At 44.4% G+C, this 17,253-nt stretch overlaps 1 protein-coding gene across 17 annotated transcripts in view; it reads right to left on the bottom strand.

The window, feature by feature from the left end:
* PTPRF (protein tyrosine phosphatase receptor type F) overlaps nt 1-17,253 on the bottom strand; it is a 1,035,200-nt gene that overhangs the window by 209,468 nt on the left and 808,479 nt on the right. For 16 of the 17 annotated variants that reach the window (XM_077275903.1, XM_077275904.1, XM_077275915.1 and 13 more), the window contains one exon: nt 13,439-13,596. In XM_077275903.1, the coding sequence (XP_077132018.1) occupies nt 13,439-13,520 (82 nt within the window). In that variant the 5' untranslated portion in view covers nt 13,521-13,596. Of the gene's footprint in view, nt 1-13,438; nt 13,597-16,968; nt 17,118-17,253 lie in introns of those variants that run through there. The other variant, XM_077275905.1, reaches the window with a different exon arrangement.

Below are 17,253 nucleotides of genomic sequence, written 5' to 3'. Positions count from 1 at the left end.
CAGGCACACGGACACGGATAACTCCGGTACCGATTTATTCCGGTACCGGAATTATCTGGACGTGTGGGACAGCCGTAATACAGAGGCAATAGCGATCACATCCAGCACACCATGGATTCCGCATAGAACTGAACTGGTGTGGCGAGTTACAATCCTATTGATTTTCTCCCCTATAAACTCTGCCTGCTTACAGAGTCAGTGTCGGTGTCTCAGGAATTCTATTCGTGAGCCAGGAGGTTTAGGATGCACTTTATGGTAATACCTGCCAAGAGAAAGAGCGATGAAAAACATGTAAGTATGGAAAGACAAAAAAAATGTAAATCTTGCCTATAAGTCTGCAATGTAAAGGAATATTTCATAAAGTATATCGGGATGTATATATTTAGATTATATACACACACATACACAGATACATACTTTCATGCAGATTTTTTTTATTTTTTTGGGGGGTTTCCTTATGCCAGCAAATAGAGTGTGAATTCTGAAGTCTCATGCACACGTTAAAACTGCAGCATGTCAATTCTTCCTGTGTTTTTGCTGCAGATTTTAGCCATACTAATCAATGGGTGAAAAAGCTGCAGCAAAAACAAGTAAAAAAAATGCTTTTTTCTGTCGAGAGATGCAGAAATGGCGCAGGAATTTCTGCACCAAATACTTAACGTGTGCACATACCCTTACCAAGCTCCGTGCTTTTGCAACAATATTACAAATCTGTCAAAGCTTCTGATAATTTCAGATGTGCCCCTACACACCCCTCTTCTCTCAATGTTAGGGCAGGTACAGACGTCCATAGATTCTCTCATCCGAGACAATAGATATGATTATCCTAATCACAATCTGATCAGTTTGATCAGTGTGTGATCCGATTCGCTCGTATGAGGAGATGATACAGACATTTTTTCTCCATCTTCTCAATTCTGTCAGTCAGGGAAATCAGACTGCACTCAGATGTCATCCAAGTGCAGTCCGATGTTTTCCACGGACTGACAAACTTGCATGGCTGAGTGCAATCAAATTTGTGCATGCAGTCGTTTATTCTTCTGACTCAGAGAAAAAAATCTGACATGTGCACAGCCCAATAGAATAACATTGGTCCGAGTGTGATCGATATTTAGTAGGATCGCACTAGGACCAAAAAAACGCTCATCTGCACCTGACCTTGGGGCACAGTCAGACGGCTGTTTCACACGGACAAAGATCGCATCACAATTCTTGGACTGGCTGGCGGCTCTCCAGACCCGAGCGATGCAGCTTCATGTATTTTGATGCAGCTGTCACACTATGATCTGGAGAGCTGCCAGCCAGTCCGTGCTTTACGATGCGATTGTTGTCCGTGTTATACGGCCATCTGACCGTGCCTTAAGACATAGCAGCAAGGAGCGACAGTTCATAGATTTCCACAAAATGTAGAGAGGAGAAACAGGTTATAAAAAGTTAGGAGAGTGTATAAAAGGAACTAAAAGCGGTCTAGAAGCTTTGCCAATACATGAGTTAATGAAGAAAGTAGGACCGTGGATAGACACAAAGACCCCGTAGTCAGCCTATATTACTGGGTGGTAAACAAACCTACTAGAGACAAATCTGAGACTTGGATGGGGCTAAAAATCACATAACAAGGGGTCTAAAAAAGGAATTAAAAAATAAAAACTGTACGTAAAAAAAAAAAATTCACTCGCTGTATTGGCGTTTAAAGACTATGGACACTTTTTGATTATCCTTCGGATACGCAATGGCGTTTTATTACTGGGGGGGGGGGCGATTTTGGTTCCTTTGCTTCAGTAGACTGTTTCCACAGTTACTGCCCTGCACAAACAATTATGGCTGTGCCAGGTACTGCAGCTTATTCCCCATTCACACAAATAAGGCCGGGATCACACACAGTGAGATACGGCCTAGTCTCGCAGGTTAAAACCAAGCTCTGGCACCGGAACTCCAGAGCGGAGTATGCAGCTCCATGTATTGCTGTGCGGCCGCACGCTCCTCTCCGGAGTGCCGGTGCCAGAGCTTGGTTTTAACCGGCAAGACTCGGCCGTATCTCGCTGTGTGTGATCCCGGCCTAAGACAGAGGAAAGCACAGCTGCCTGTAGGATTAACTGCTATACCTGTATCAAATATTTTCTGGAAGAATTAACATCTGCTCTGCATCCCTTCTGTCACGGGGCTACCGCGACAGAGAGGTTCCAGAGAACCGCAGCGCTCTGGGCCTCGTTCACACACAGTGAACAGAAGCTCTTCACCTGTAGTCTGACCTGGCTGCTTTGTGCCAGCAGTGCAGGAGTTAACCTTATTGCTGTGTTGCTGAGAGCTGGGTCTCTCAGCTGAAGTGGATCTTGTAATCTGATCCTCTATATAGACCCAGTCCTGACTTCAGCTATTGTCAGTGAGCAGTTCTACTGCCTGGCTTGGAGGCTGAAGGAGCGTAGTGTTGGAGTTGGAGGTTTATTTACAGAGATTGGTGTCTGCTGTTTTGGTTGCATGTAAAACCTGTTTTCCTTCCTAGTTTATTTCTTCTCTTCTCTGTGTTTCCTCTGTGGTTGTGTGAGGATTTGGTGAGTTTGAGACTATTAGTTACCTTGTCTGTTGTCTGTTGTATAGTTACACTGGTGCAGTCCACCTCCCGGGGGGAGAGGGGGCCCCTGATAGGGCCAACTCAGGAGACAGGGATAAGCTGGCGGCTCAGGCCTCCTAACCATCATAGGTACCCCTGAGATAAGGGAAAGCCAGGGCCCCATTATTGTGGCAGGGTCAGGTGCGGGTTCCAGTACGCCGTCCTGCCCCTTTATCGCCGTTTACGGCGTGACACCTTCACTTTGCCGATCTGCAGGAGTATTGGGGTTGAATCTTCCCACTCAGTTACTGATGACCTTTCAATTTTAAGGGATGACTCCATACAGGTATTTGTAACCTTGGTTTTCAAGGCTCCCTGACATATGATGCATCAGAACAGGTGGGAGTATTATTCTATACCCAGAATCCATTTTCTGATATATATGCACATTTCTTGTACACCAGAAATCTATCCGTCTTTGTATAAATGGAATGCTTGGATGAAACAATAGGCGTGCGGAGGAGTCTAGTAAGACGAAATTGTCATTCAATAGCTGGATACTTCTCATCCTTTCACTGTAAGTGGTTTTCTCCCAGCTCTGGTTCATTGTACTTGACTGGGAGGTTTTAGACACGAGGAGCGTGTTTTACGCACACTTCCACTTCAAAGTTCAGAACTTTCCCGCAAAGTACTATTGTATGTAAAGATGTCAGGCGAAAAAAGTTTTACAAAAATGAGTCAGAGTCGCCAGTTATCTCTATTGTCAGAGAAGTTTCCTTCCTTTAACCACCTGATTTTCTCTGGCGCAAAATTGCATAGTCTACAAATTGTAGCACTTTCCCGTGATTGCACAGCCGCCGGACGAGTCTTTTCTGGCTAATGGTACCTGAGGCAAAGTATGAGGTTCAGTTTGTCCCAATATCTTCAACTGACTCAATGCCTAATGTGTGACATTTATCAGATTACAATGCTGTGAATCCCAAAATATAGAATCTAAAAATGTGCTTGTTGTTTGCATACAATAAAAAAGAGCAAGTTTTTACAGGCTGGCAATATTTATGACTACTTTATACATCCTAGTAACTATATAAATGGTCAACAGGGTCATCACTGAAAATGCAGCCTATCCATTTACAAGACAGCAGCGGAGATAACTGAGAATGTGGCCTATCCATTCGCTAGACAGCTATGGTGACATCAATGAGAAAGCAGCTTTCCCATTCAGAGGAGACCAGAAGTGATAGTACTGAAAATGCTGTCTATCCATTTACTAGAAAGCAGTGACATCACTGAGAATGCAGCCTATCCATCACTAGAGAGCAGTGACATCACTGAGAATGCAGCCTATCCATCACTAGAGAGCAGTGACATCACGGAGAATGCAGCCTATCTATCACGGGGGAACTGGGTATACTAAGGTTGGTTACCCGGGCCCCTTCGATATCCCTCAGGCTAGGGAAACCCTGTCTGTCCCTTTCCCAGAAGTTACACCAAGGGCTCATTTCCACATGCGAGGCACACGTCCGTATCTCACATGTGGAATCCAAGCTCTGGTGCCGGCACTTTGGAGTGGAGCTGTGCAGCTCCATGTGTTCCTATGCGGCCGCACGCTCTGCTCTGGAGTGCCGGCTCCGCAGCTTGGTTTTCACATGCGAGATACGGACGTGTGCCTCGCATGTGGAAATGAGCCCTTAAGGTGTGCATGTCTGGGCCGCCAGGCCTGACCCCTGTTTCAGCCCTAAGCTGAAACCACCACCCGCCACCCAGTGAAGAGACCACACACCAATCCCCACAGAAAGCACAGACAGGGAAAACTGAAAAACGCACCACGCCGCAGACACACAGGAATACACTATAATGTGCACAGGGCAAAACAAATACAAATAGGAAGGAGGAATATGACAAAGGATTATACACCACCAGATACGATATTCCTACAACAAGACCACCACTCCAGACCGGAATCAGCAGGCATAAAGCACAAGCTATAATCGGCGATGCCCAAAGTCCAGCACGACTATTTAAAGGCCATGGGCATGACCCAGCCTCCAACCTGATTACCAGCTACATTAACCCCAAGCAAGCTGGATAAAATCTAGCCGACGCCACTGAGCGTGTAGTGGACGTAAGTGGAATTACTGCTGTCGGACGCCCTAGTGTGAACAGCGTCCGACATGACACTATCCATTCACTAGAGAGCAGTGACATCATGGAGAATGCAGCCTATCCATTCACTAGAGAGCAGTGACATCATGGAGAATGCAGCCTATCCATTCACTAGATAGCAGTGACATCACCGAGAATGCAGCCTATCCATTCACTAAATAGCAGTGACATCACTGAGAATGCAGCCTATCCATTCACTAGATGTCACTGCTCTCTAGTGAATGGATAGGCTGCATTCTCAGTGATGTCACTGCTCTCTAGTGAATGGATAGGCTGCATTCTCAGTGATGTCACTCCTCTCTAGTGATGGATAGGCTGCATTCTCAGTGATGTCACTGCTATCACTGAGAATGCAGCCTATCCATCACTAGAGAGGAGTGACATCACTGAGAATGCAGCCTATCCATTCACTAGAGAGCAGTGACATCACTGAGAATGCAGCCTATCCATTCACTAGAGAGCAGTGACATCACGGAGAATGCAGCCTATCCACTCACTAGATAGCAGTGACATCACTGAGAATGCAGCCTATCCATCACTAGAGAGGAGTGACATCACTGAGAATGCAGCCTATCCATCACTAGAGAGCGGTGACATCACTGAGAATGCAGCCAATCCATTCACTAAGAGTAGTGACATTACGGAGAATGCAGCCTATCCACTCACTAGAGAGCTGTGACATCACTGAGAATGCAGCCTATCCACTCACTAGAGAGCGAGGACATCACTGAAAATGTAGCCTATCCATTCACTAGAGAGCGAGGACATCACTGAAAATGTAGCCTATCCATTCACTAGAGAGCGAGGACATCACTGAAAATGTAGCCTATCCATTCACTAGAGAGCGAGGACATCACTGAAAATGTAGCCTATCCATTCACTAGAGAGCGAGGACATCACTGAAAATGTTGCCTATCCATTCACTAGAGAGCAAGGACATCACGGAGAATGCAGCCTATCTATCACGGGGGAACTGGGTAGACTAAGGTTGGTTACCCGGGCCCCTGCGATATCCCTCAGGCTAGGGAAACCCTGTCTGTCCCTTTCCCAGAAGTTACACCAAGGGCTCATTTCCACATGCGAGGCACACGTCCGTATCTCGCATGTGGAATCCAAGCTCTGGCGCAGGCACTTTGGAGCGGAGCTGTGCAGCTCCATGTGTTCCTATGCGGCCGCACGCTCCGCTCTGGAGTGCCGGCTCCACAGCTTGGTTTTCACATGCGAGATACGGACGTGTGCCTTGCATGTGGAAATGAGCCCTTAAGGTGTGCATGTCTGGGCCGCCAGGCCTGACCCCTGTTTCAGCCCTAAGCTGAAACCACCACCCGCCACCCAGTGAAGAGACCACACACCAATCCCCACAGAAAGCACAGACAGGGAAAACTGAAAAACGCACCACGCCGCAGACACACAGGAATACACTATAATGTGCACAGGGCAAAACAAATACAAATAGGAAGGAGGAATATGACAAAGGATTATACACCACCAGATACGATATTCCTACAACAAGACCACCACTCCAGACCGGAATCAGCAGGCATAAAGCACAAGCTATAATCGGCGATGCCCAAAGTCCAGCACGACTATTTAAAGGCCGTGGGCGTGACCCAGCCTCCAACCTGATTACCAGCTACATTAACCCCAAGCAAGCTGGATAAAATCTAGCCGACGCCACTGAGCGTGTAGTGGACGTAAGTGGAATTACTGCTGTCGGACGCCCTAGTGTGAACAGCATCCGACATGACACTATCCATTCACTAGAGAGCAGTGACATCATGGAGAATGCAGCCTATCCATTCACTAGAGAGCAGTGACATCATGGAGAATGCAGCCTATCCATTCACTAGATAGCAGTGACATCACCGAGAATTCAGCCTATCCATTCACTAGATAGCAGTGACATCACTGAGAATGCAGCCTATCCATCACTAGAGAGGAGTGACATCACTGAGAATGCAGCCTATCCATCACTAGAGAGCGGTGACATCACGGAGAATGCAGCCAATCCATTCACTAAGAGTAGTGTCATCACGGAGAATGCAGCCTATCCACTCACTAGAGAGCTGTGACATTACTGAGAATGCAGCCTATCCACTCACTAGAGAGCGAGGACATCACTGAAAATGTAGCCTATCCATTCACTAGAGAGCGAGGACATCACTGAAAATGTAGCCTATCCATTCACTAGAGAGCGAGGACATCACTGAAAATGTAGCCTATCCATTCACTAGAGAGCGAGGACATCACTGAAAATGTAGCCTATCCATTCACTAGAGAGCGAGGACCTCACTGAAAATGTAGCCTATCCATTCACTAGAGAGCGAGGACATCACTGAAAATGTTGCCTATCCATTCACTAGAGAGCAAGGACATCACGGAGAATGCAGCCTATCCATCACTAGAGAGCGAGGACATCACTGAGAATGCAGCCTATCCATTGAGTAGAGAGCGAGGACATCACTGAAAATGTAGCCTACCCACTCAATTGATGAGAAATTGTGATATCAAAGAAGATGGCCTATCCATTTACTAAATGGTAGCGATATTATGGAAACGGCAGTCTAGCAGGTGCCCTTCATATCATGCATCGTGTATTATAAATGCTCACAGGCCAAATATTCAATTATAAAATCCTCTCATATAACTCATAAAAACTGTGCCGCACCTTTCAATGCACGATAATTAAACGTTATCTCGGGGTCCCTTGTAGAGACAAATATTACACAAGCTGTTTAAACAAAGTTGCGTTGTAACGTGAATCAAATTCAATAGCACGAGCAATATGTGCATCCCAATAATCAGCTCAAATCCTGAGATAATCCCACAGCGCTGAGGAATTGCCGCCCTGCATGAAAATAAACATGTTCTAATCATACGTCTACGGGAATTATCAGGATGTCACCGTGAAATCCACCTTATGTCAACATTAGAGAACCGCGGAGGGAATAACGTCGGTGCAGTCATCAGCTGATTGTCTTTTACATCACTTCTTTATAAGTTGGTTGTGGAAATTTATAAGGTTTTAGTAAAACATTTCCAGCATATTAAAGGGCTATACTACCTATAAACACAATCATTGTAAAAGTATGGTATAATGGCAAACTGAAGAAAACTGCAGATGAATGCATTTTTTCTTGATGCTCCATTAGAAGGCAATGCACTCAATTTGGGGTTCTTCCAATGGTAGATTTTATCTCCAGGTGTATGAAGGAAAAGAATCAAACCCCTTGGTGTCAGAAAATGAGCATAGGTTTTTGCTCCTCGATCCTCCATCCTTTAAAAGGGGTTCTTCACTGCTCGGACAATAACACACCTATGCTCTCCTCCGATGCCATTCCGGTTGTGTTGGGAGTAGAGAAAACTGGAAAAAGAGAGCACAATAGGGTCTTAACCAATAAACAATGAGGTGTAAGGGAAGGGAATCCACTCACCTAGTATGGTTGCTACAAAGCAACGTGTATCTTAGATATATAATTATCACACGGCTGCTGCAAAGACTCCGGTCTTGAAAGGACCAATCTGGATGAAGACAATGTAACGGAGGTGCCACTCATGTGCTGCCAATAATAAATCCACAGTATGTCCACCGGGATATACCTCCGTCACATTGTCTTCATTCCAGTAGTGATGGCACCGGATCTCTAGAAATCTGCAGGCAATCAGTGGCTACTTCACTGTTTTCTCCTTTTGACAAATTTGACATCCGGAAGAATTGAAAAGGCAAATGCAGCTCTGACTTCCTCTGGATGTCCGATTTGTCAAAAGGAGGAGACCGTGAAGTGGCTGGTGATTGACCGCAGGGATTGCGTGACACAACAGTGTCATGAGAGCCCCGGGAGAGGCAGTGCTGGCCCCGCTGGAACGGTGCTGGCACCGGGAGGGGAGTATAGGTGTTATAATTATAACTGGGGGAAATACAGTGACTGAGAAAGGGTTGTCCAAGTGAAGGGCAACCCCATAGTATGCTTAGCCAGAGCAGAAGTTGCTGTGTAGCTGAATGAAATTCATTCCTTCCTGTTTTCAGTAAATTACGGCTGTAGAAGTATTTATAAGCAGCCTAATTTAATACGATATTCTTTTTATAGTGGCCCTTTAAGAATCTGCAATGTGTTGTCTAGTGTGATTTTCATCCCGAGGTGGAAATAATGTTTAATAAGAACGTATAAGATGTGTGTATCTCTCTAGATCAGAAATCACTTCAATTGTGCGCCGTGCATTTAATTAAATAGCACAGTTCTTTGCATCTCCATTAAAGAAAATCTTCTTACAGCTGATGAGTGCGGGGTAGGAAACAGCGACCAAAAACGCACAAGCATCCCTGTCTGGAGCTGTATGTGAGGGGTTCTGGTGAGGACCAGGAATTAATGGGTCAGGGATGAGCAAGCGTCACTTAAGAGCTCAGTCTTGCCAAGGGCTATCCAGACCTGTGAGAAGTAATGGGAAGTTTCTAGCGGAGAGCTAAACACTGAATCCAATTTAAAACAAATAACGCCGTGTTCCTCGTCGCCGCTCCGATGCCACCTTCTTTCAGGTTTTGATTCCGGAGACGTGAGATATTCTCAGGTAGTCTCCTACAAATTGAGGATGGAGACAATGGGGAGAGGTTAAACATTTCTTTTCAGCTTTTAAACTGGAGAAGAAATGAAATTCTCTAAGCCCCTGCAGACAGTTCCTGAAACCAAGCCAGATATGGCTGACCTGGAGGGAACGTGTAAAACAATCAAAGGGAATCAGCTGAAGGAAGATTTAATGGGCTTACGGTCACCGTGACAGATAAACTGACAGGTCACCCAGGAAACTGGACAGATTTTTCTTATTTTCTATTATTATGAGGCTTCTTTTTTTCCAGCATCGAACCCAAAGAGGGAGAAAAAAAAATCAACCTGTTATTTAGCGGTAAGTTTAGTCACGTCTCCATCCAATTAACAAGTCAGAAGAATGACGCAACATTTTTTTCCAGGCTTTCTGAATGCAAATGGGCATTTTACATGCAGAAGATAGAGCATTGCAACAATAAAACCAGAGACTCAATTCTCGTAATATAATATTACTGCTTACGCTAGAAAATAAAATGGAAAACAGGTTTAGCAATAGAGAGGAACAGAATTGACTTTCAGGCCCAGTTCCCATTGCAACTTTCTCTTTTATTATGCAGTTTTTCTGGGTGAGTGACTAGGCTGTGAAATGAAGGCGATTCTTTGGTCATTTTCAGCTTTCTTGTAATGTTTCTGCTGCGCGGTTCATGAGGGAGATGCCCGATCCTTCTTCAATCCAACCTCATCTATCAGAGAAGAATTGGAAAGCATCTCTACACTTAAGTCATCCCATCAATGTCGCCAACTTTTCCCTAATTTATATGGGGGGGCTTTAGTTTATCCAGGTTTTACCACTGTGTTATTTCAAATTGTAATCATCAGCTCATGAGATCCACCAAGCTCTTACGTCTATTGCTGCTTTTTATCTATTATTGATGAGAACCACCCTTGAAGTTGTCACAGCTCATCAGTGAATACTGTTATAACTCTGCTAACGTATATAACGAGATCAAAGTTTTATCAAGGAAGTAAATTCATTAAAGAACATTGGTGACGGAGATGTGATTTCACTGAGAATGCAATCTGTCCATTTACTAGAGACCATGAGTGACATCATCGAGAAGGCAGCCTATCAATTCACTAGAGACCATCAGTGACATCACTGAGAAGGCAGCCTATCCAAGCACTAAAGGGCAGCAGTGACATCACTGAGAAAGCAGCCTATCCATGCACTAGAGAGCAGCAGTGACATCACGGAGAAAGCAGCCTATCCAAGCACTAAAGAGCAGCAGTGACATCACGGAGAAAGCAGCCTATCCAAGCACTAGAGAGCAGCAGTGACATCACGGAGAAAGCAGCCTATCCATGCACTAGAGAGCAGCAGTGACATCACGGAGAAAGCAGTCTATCCATGCACTAGAGAGCCGCAGTGACATCACGGAGAAAGCAGCCTGCCTATTCATGCACTAGAGAGCAGGAGTGATAAAACTGAAAATATATTTGTGGTTCTTTCATAAAACAATTTATCTTGCAAACAGCAGCAATACTGGGGATCAGGGGTGACAATTAGAAGACTAGCATGTTATTATATGAAACGGATATGCAGACTTATTCATGAAATCCTTAGATAACGCAGCACAGAGCTGGAACTAGTACCTGCCAGTTCATTTTTCTATAGACTCAAGTCTTGGGCCCTCTCCAGCACAGACTCACAATGAAGAGCCACTTGTCTTCTGCCCCATCCCAGCTACACCAGCGGATTTACTGTGTCCAAGCTGGTATGTTAAGCAGTTTTAATTCATGTTAAATACAAAACAATACAAAGGACGGATGAGGCAGTAAAGCCTAATAATGATGCAAAATAATTATATTATACAGAGTATTACAAGCAGCAAGCTATTCCAATCTGCAGAACAAAGGCCTCGCTCAATGTGAAGAACAACACGGAGACGCTTTATTATAACAAATAATACACTTTCAGATAAGAGGCCATTGTTATAAGGTCTGTATAATACTAAGTACAGCTGAAGCTCATAAATCAGTAAGCCTGAGCTTGGACAGATATCCGCCAATCTGGTGTTGAAAGTATGCATGAATGTGCACTATTCAGTGGGTGCAAGTATGAGGAAGCATATTTCTAATTTCTTGTATCGGATTCATGTTCCCTTTTGTGGATCAGTCAGGGAGTGTCTGGGGCTGTTTGGTGCTCTATCCGCTCACCCGCATCATGTGTGGGTGTTGGAGCTGCCTGCTATTAAGACTGCCACTGGCCTGTCCATAAAGCAGGTGAGAATAGAGGAGGCTGCCAACACTGAAGAGTAGTTGTCCATCTGTACACGGACAACACACTGACTTAATACATTCCCCATAGTGTAGCCTTGGGTGTATCCACTGTGCAGTATGGGCAATGCCTGCGACTGCAAAGACAAAAGCTTGTGTCAAGGGTCTTTTACCAGGGGCAATACTCGAATGTCTGAATGTTCCCTCAGTTTAAACCAAACCAAAACACTCGTTTGTTGTGGATAGCATTAGTCATGAGCGAATATACTCGTTACTCGAGATTTCTCGAGCACGCCCGGGGGTCCCCCGAGTATTTTTTAGTGCTCGGAGATTTAGTTTTTCTTGCCGCAGCTGAATGATTTACATCTGTTAGCCAGCATAAGTACATGTGGGGGTTACCTGGTTGCTAGGGAATCCCCACATGTAATCAAGATGGCTAGGAGATGTAAATCATTCAGCTGTGTTTGACAGCAAAAGCAACGATGCCAGCAATGTTTTACAATTGCCGGCCGGCCGTAAAGCACAGCACAGCGGTGACGTCACCGCTGTGCTCTGCTTTTACTTTACGGCCGGCGCTCACAGTCAGTGCGGGAAGCAGACGGCCAGGGACCTGACGGACATCAGAAGGTGAGTATGTACTGTTTTTTTTTTTACATTTACAATGGTAACCAGGGTAAACATCGGGTTACTAAGCGCGGCCCTGCGCTTAGTAACCTGATGTTTACCCTGGTTACCCGGGGACCGGCATCGTTGGTCGCTGGAGAGCTGTCTGTGTGACAGCTCTCCAGCGACCACACAGCGACGCTGCAGCGATCGGCATCGTTGTCGATATCGCTGCAGCGTCGCTTAATGTGACGGTACCTTTAATCTCCGAGCACTAAAACATACTCGGAGGACCCCCGAGCATGCTTGAGAAATCTCGACTAACGAGTATATTCGCTCATCACTAGATAGCATCTTTCGGGTGTGTATAAGAAAAAAAAAATTATTGCAACTGGTCAAGAATACATCTCAATTGTGCTGCTGGCGATAATGTAAAATGAGGAAACAAACTATGAACTGCCCTTGCAATCATTGCTACATGACTAAGAATGGAAACACAAGCTCCGCTTTCCAACCTTTCCATATAGTCCATTTGCACCAGCTACGGGCAATTTATTCTTTCACTGTATAAATGGACATTTAGGTCTAATATATTGCGCTGTAAGATTTCAAACAAAATGCGACTAAAATCTTGTTTCTTTTCAAAAACGTATTTGTAGGTAGACTTTCACTGTCAATAATCCAAACTACAGCTACATGAAGTAGGGCAGCATGAAGCAAAAGTTGACGAATGGATGAAAGAGTCTTATACTATTACATAAATCCATCTTAATCAGTCAGGGTTGACATAGGGATCAATTGTCCCTTTACCAGCTCCTTTTTGGGATAACCAGACTCTGAATTTGCATTGTGCTGGAATTAAAAACAGTTTTCTCCAACTAAATGTTTAGGATCTTCCTGCTTTGACGGGGGGGAGGGGGGGGGGGTGTGCTACTAAAGATTGACAGTTCAAACAAGCGGCATGGTTGTACCAATGGCACTAACGACCGTATATTCTCTGCTAGGCTTGTCTCTGCAGCACGGGAAAAGCACAGGGGGACTGATGCTTGCCAGGTCCAGCCAGCTGCAGAAAAGCACCAGCAGGTTGCAAATATTGAGTCAGCTTGGGCTGCAAACTACTTGCCAAGGTTGCAACTGCAAGGTGTCTAAAAAAAAAATAGGCAAAAAGATGGACACTAAAAAATTAATCATCCCTCCATTCAAACAGAAAGGATTTATAATAGCAGGTAAATTGCAAAAGAGATATACCCCTTAAAAGTTCATAACAATGTAAGAGTATAACAAAGAGAATCCAACAACTTACTGTCTGCCTCAGTGACGATGATAGCAGAGAAGAAGAGCAGTGCCAGGAAGATGATCCGGGTCTGGGGGGAGTAAGGCACCATATTTAAAAGCGGTCTCCTCTCCAGGCCTGTTGTAAGGTGGTCAATACATCCGGCGATAATGGTTATAGACACACTCCTGCAAAGAACAGAACAAAGAGGTCACTACGTGAAGCAACAATAGAACATTCAGCAAGAAAAAACAATATCTAAAAAAATACGTTATGTCAAATTATTAAGAAAAAGCGAGGCGTCTAATAACTGACCAAAATGGCAGTATTCATCGTGGGCAATGTACATTCAGTGTTACTTATGACTTGTATATGACCTGCTGAATTATAAAGCGCTGCGGAATATGTTGGCGCTAAATACATAAAGATTATTACTATTATTATTAAAACGTCGTACTATTCTGTAACAAACTGATTATCCTCCTTCTCCTTCCCAGATTCCTGTCCACCTGCAGGTCGTTCTGTCAATCGATCATCGTCTTGTCACTCCGGACGGCAGCATCCAGCCTTTGTCGGCCACTCCTGGTTACATGACAGATTCCATTAAACACATCAGCAGGATCCGCCCGGAGCAGAGCTTACAGATGCACATATGTTCCAAGACCCCCACGTTAGAGCTACACCCGGGTCCACACCAATATGTCCATAATAAAGAATTCTATGCTATATATCAAGGTCTGTGCATAGTCCACATTGTGCAATTATTGCTGATCTCTTACCAGGTTGATTGCCCTGGAGCCCTTAGATATAGAGCTCCAACTTTTGCAAACCATCTGTTTGCACCATGACATAACCAGTGAACAGTAAAGAGGGGCTACATCTTCACTTGACTGTTTTCTTCCCATTTTATCCTATAAGAGCAGTAAATTCAACGCGGATGTGAAAATACGAGGCCACAGCGCACCACCCCTGCCCCCACAATCTATGGAGTAACAGATGTCATACTGTCATCTCCATGCCATGATTTCCTGGGGAGCAGCAGAAGGAAGACATTATTAATGAAGGAGGCTCATTCTATTATTCATGTACAAAGACTGATCACTTTCATATGAACTCATTCCCTGCAACAAAAATGTAAGCCATTCTGGCACAAGAATGGACCACCGGGAGTGGACAGAAAGTTACTAGGCCACAAGAAATGGAAACACTTTGTATTATACATAGAGAACATTTAAAGGCTTATTGGTAACATGGCGCAAGTGGAGGATTCCTGGGTCTGTCAATATCCACAGGAAAAGAAATATGGCAATTTGGAATATTGATATCAATAGCTCTGGATCCGTCACATGTCATGTACCCGAAAGACCACATTCATAATTGTAACTCTCATGTGATTAGGTCTTTGCGCAATCCAAATAATATCCATCATTGCAGCAATCGGTGACACTCACACAAATCCTGCTGCTATATAGGTTTAAATGAAAAAAAGGCAATGGGCAACAAGCAAAGAAGTCAGTTTATTACCTAATTGTTCATACTCAAAAACCTTCTACCACGACTAAATAATTCCCCCATACACACAATGGCCACATAATATGGATATGCACTTTAGCCCCCATCTGAAGGAAGCATCCATGCGAATGCTCGACTGTCGCTCCATTTTTAGGGGACTGTTGGAGAAAAACCAAGCAGTGTACTAGGCAATTACCAGAAAACCCATAAAGAATGAATAAAGGAGGTGTCGAGTATGCACACTGTCACTCCATTAAGATGAGAAACAAATGTTCCCAGTTGTGGACGTTCTTAAAGAGGCTCCTGGGGTTCCTGGCCTCTATAAATTGTTCCCTATTCAACTGCCCAGTTTGTCACACTCCAAAACAAGTTCTAACTAATATTTATTCATTAAGATTTATCAAGTTATAAGAGGTCAGATCAAACTGCTTCAAAAGTCACCATATTCTAGGCTTCATTGTGTCTCTTTGTGCCCAAAGTAGTAGAGTTCTTGCTATAGCAGCAGACTTGTGGCTCCTGACCTTGCCTCCATTACCCGATTAACAGCTTCATCCCGTGCCAAAATCGACGCTAAATTACTTGACGGAAAAAGTAACGACCTTTGTAGAGCGATCAGAAGACCATTTTATTTAGTGTTATTCACATTACATACTGGAAAGAGCCGGCCAAGAAGGATTTCACTCTACGATTCTTCTCCAAATTCTTCTCCTGTTATAGGTTACAATTTCCTGGATACCGGGCTAGGAGTGTGGGATACATTTGTGTATTTGAATGTTTTTTTTATTTTAACATGAGCCAAACTTTTGCTGCAAAGAGCAAAATGGTCCCACTGGAAGTACAATCACATTCTCAAATTGCTATGAAAAACTGGAAAATGTATGTTATTCCAGTAATTCTGTAATTTAAATTATTTCTTTGTATAAAATAATTTTAAAAAATAATATGTAGGTTGTAAATTTTAGTTAATTAGACAAGGACATGCATAAGAGAGGGGTTTCCACAGCTAAATGATCCACTCATTTCAAGAATGGAATTACACCCCAAACCTTTGGTGTATAATTTCAGAGATGGGGTTCACCATCTTGTCCATTCTCATATCACCAATGTGGATTGCCATTGCAGACTTTCCAGATTTGCCATTAGGAACCCTCTCCTATACAATTCCTATACAGACTATGCAAAATATGATTCAGCCACACCAAGGGGAGTTGTAAGAATTATAAGTGTTACAAGACATCCCATCGTACCAGATTCACTTTTCAGTCTGATTTAAGAAATAGATGGGGAATCGGAGGCCAAACACGGTCTGTCATTTCTAAAAGTTGTGACTGAAGGAAGATCCATTCCCTCCTATAATTTATAACCCACTATTGAGAAATATTCATTTAATGGACAAACTCAAGAGTTTACATGGGAGGTTCCAGACAGGAAATGTAACTTGGAACCGTTCCTGGTGCATCAAGTTAATCTGGATCTGCCCATAATGAACTGAGGGCAATCCCGGGGAAATGCAAGTCAATTGTGCTCTGACGTCCATCATCGAACTGTGTGCTCAGCAGTTTAGCAACCACAGGTAATAGCAAAGTGCAGCATTACATCAACGCCATTCCTCCCACGGATGGAGAGCTGGTTGTGGTCTGCAATGGAGACATTCCGGAGCCTGGTTTCTTTGAAACTTCCCCAGGCACTGGCACATATCCCAGCACAGTGCCACGCTGCTCGCTTCAGTAGACACAGAGGAGAAAGTTCTCAGCATTCCTGATTTAGAGAAGTCAGTGAAGAATTACTATGGAAATGGACAACACTAATATCAGCAGGTGACAGACCTCCTTTCTCATCTGTTGGGGAAGTCAGGAGGTAGTGATGAATGAACGTGCTCGGATATCGTCTAATCCGAGAATGCTGGGGTCTTATCCGAAAATCTTGGGAGTACTCACATATTAAAGGGAACCTGTCACCACGTTTTTGGAAGATGGGATAAAAATAGCGTTAAATAGGGGCAGAGGTGGGCGTTACATTAGTGTGTGTGTTATGCGTTTATTACCCACCTAAGTTGCCGAAATAACTTTGCAAAGTCTCCGTTTTCGCCTGTCAATCAGGCTGGTCAGGTCACATGGGCGTGGTGTCTTCACCCAGATTTGGCGTAGTTTTCCGTTGGTGGCGTAGTGGTGTGCGCATGATGCCCAAAGTCCGGAATCCTCTTCCAGGGGATTTAAAATAGCGCGGTGTTCGTTATTGCATTGGTGATCGGTGGGGGCGGCCATCTTCCTTTGGCCGCGCGTGCGCAGAAGCGGCGCTCTGCTGGCCGCGGCTTCAGGAAAATGGCCGCGGGA

Source organism: Ranitomeya variabilis, chromosome 8 (assembly GCF_051348905.1).
Source record: "Ranitomeya variabilis isolate aRanVar5 chromosome 8, aRanVar5.hap1, whole genome shotgun sequence".
Taxonomy (NCBI): domain Eukaryota; kingdom Metazoa; phylum Chordata; class Amphibia; order Anura; family Dendrobatidae; genus Ranitomeya; species Ranitomeya variabilis.
The sequence above is the reverse complement of the archived record's forward strand: the minus strand, read 5'-3'. Positions and strand labels throughout refer to the sequence as shown.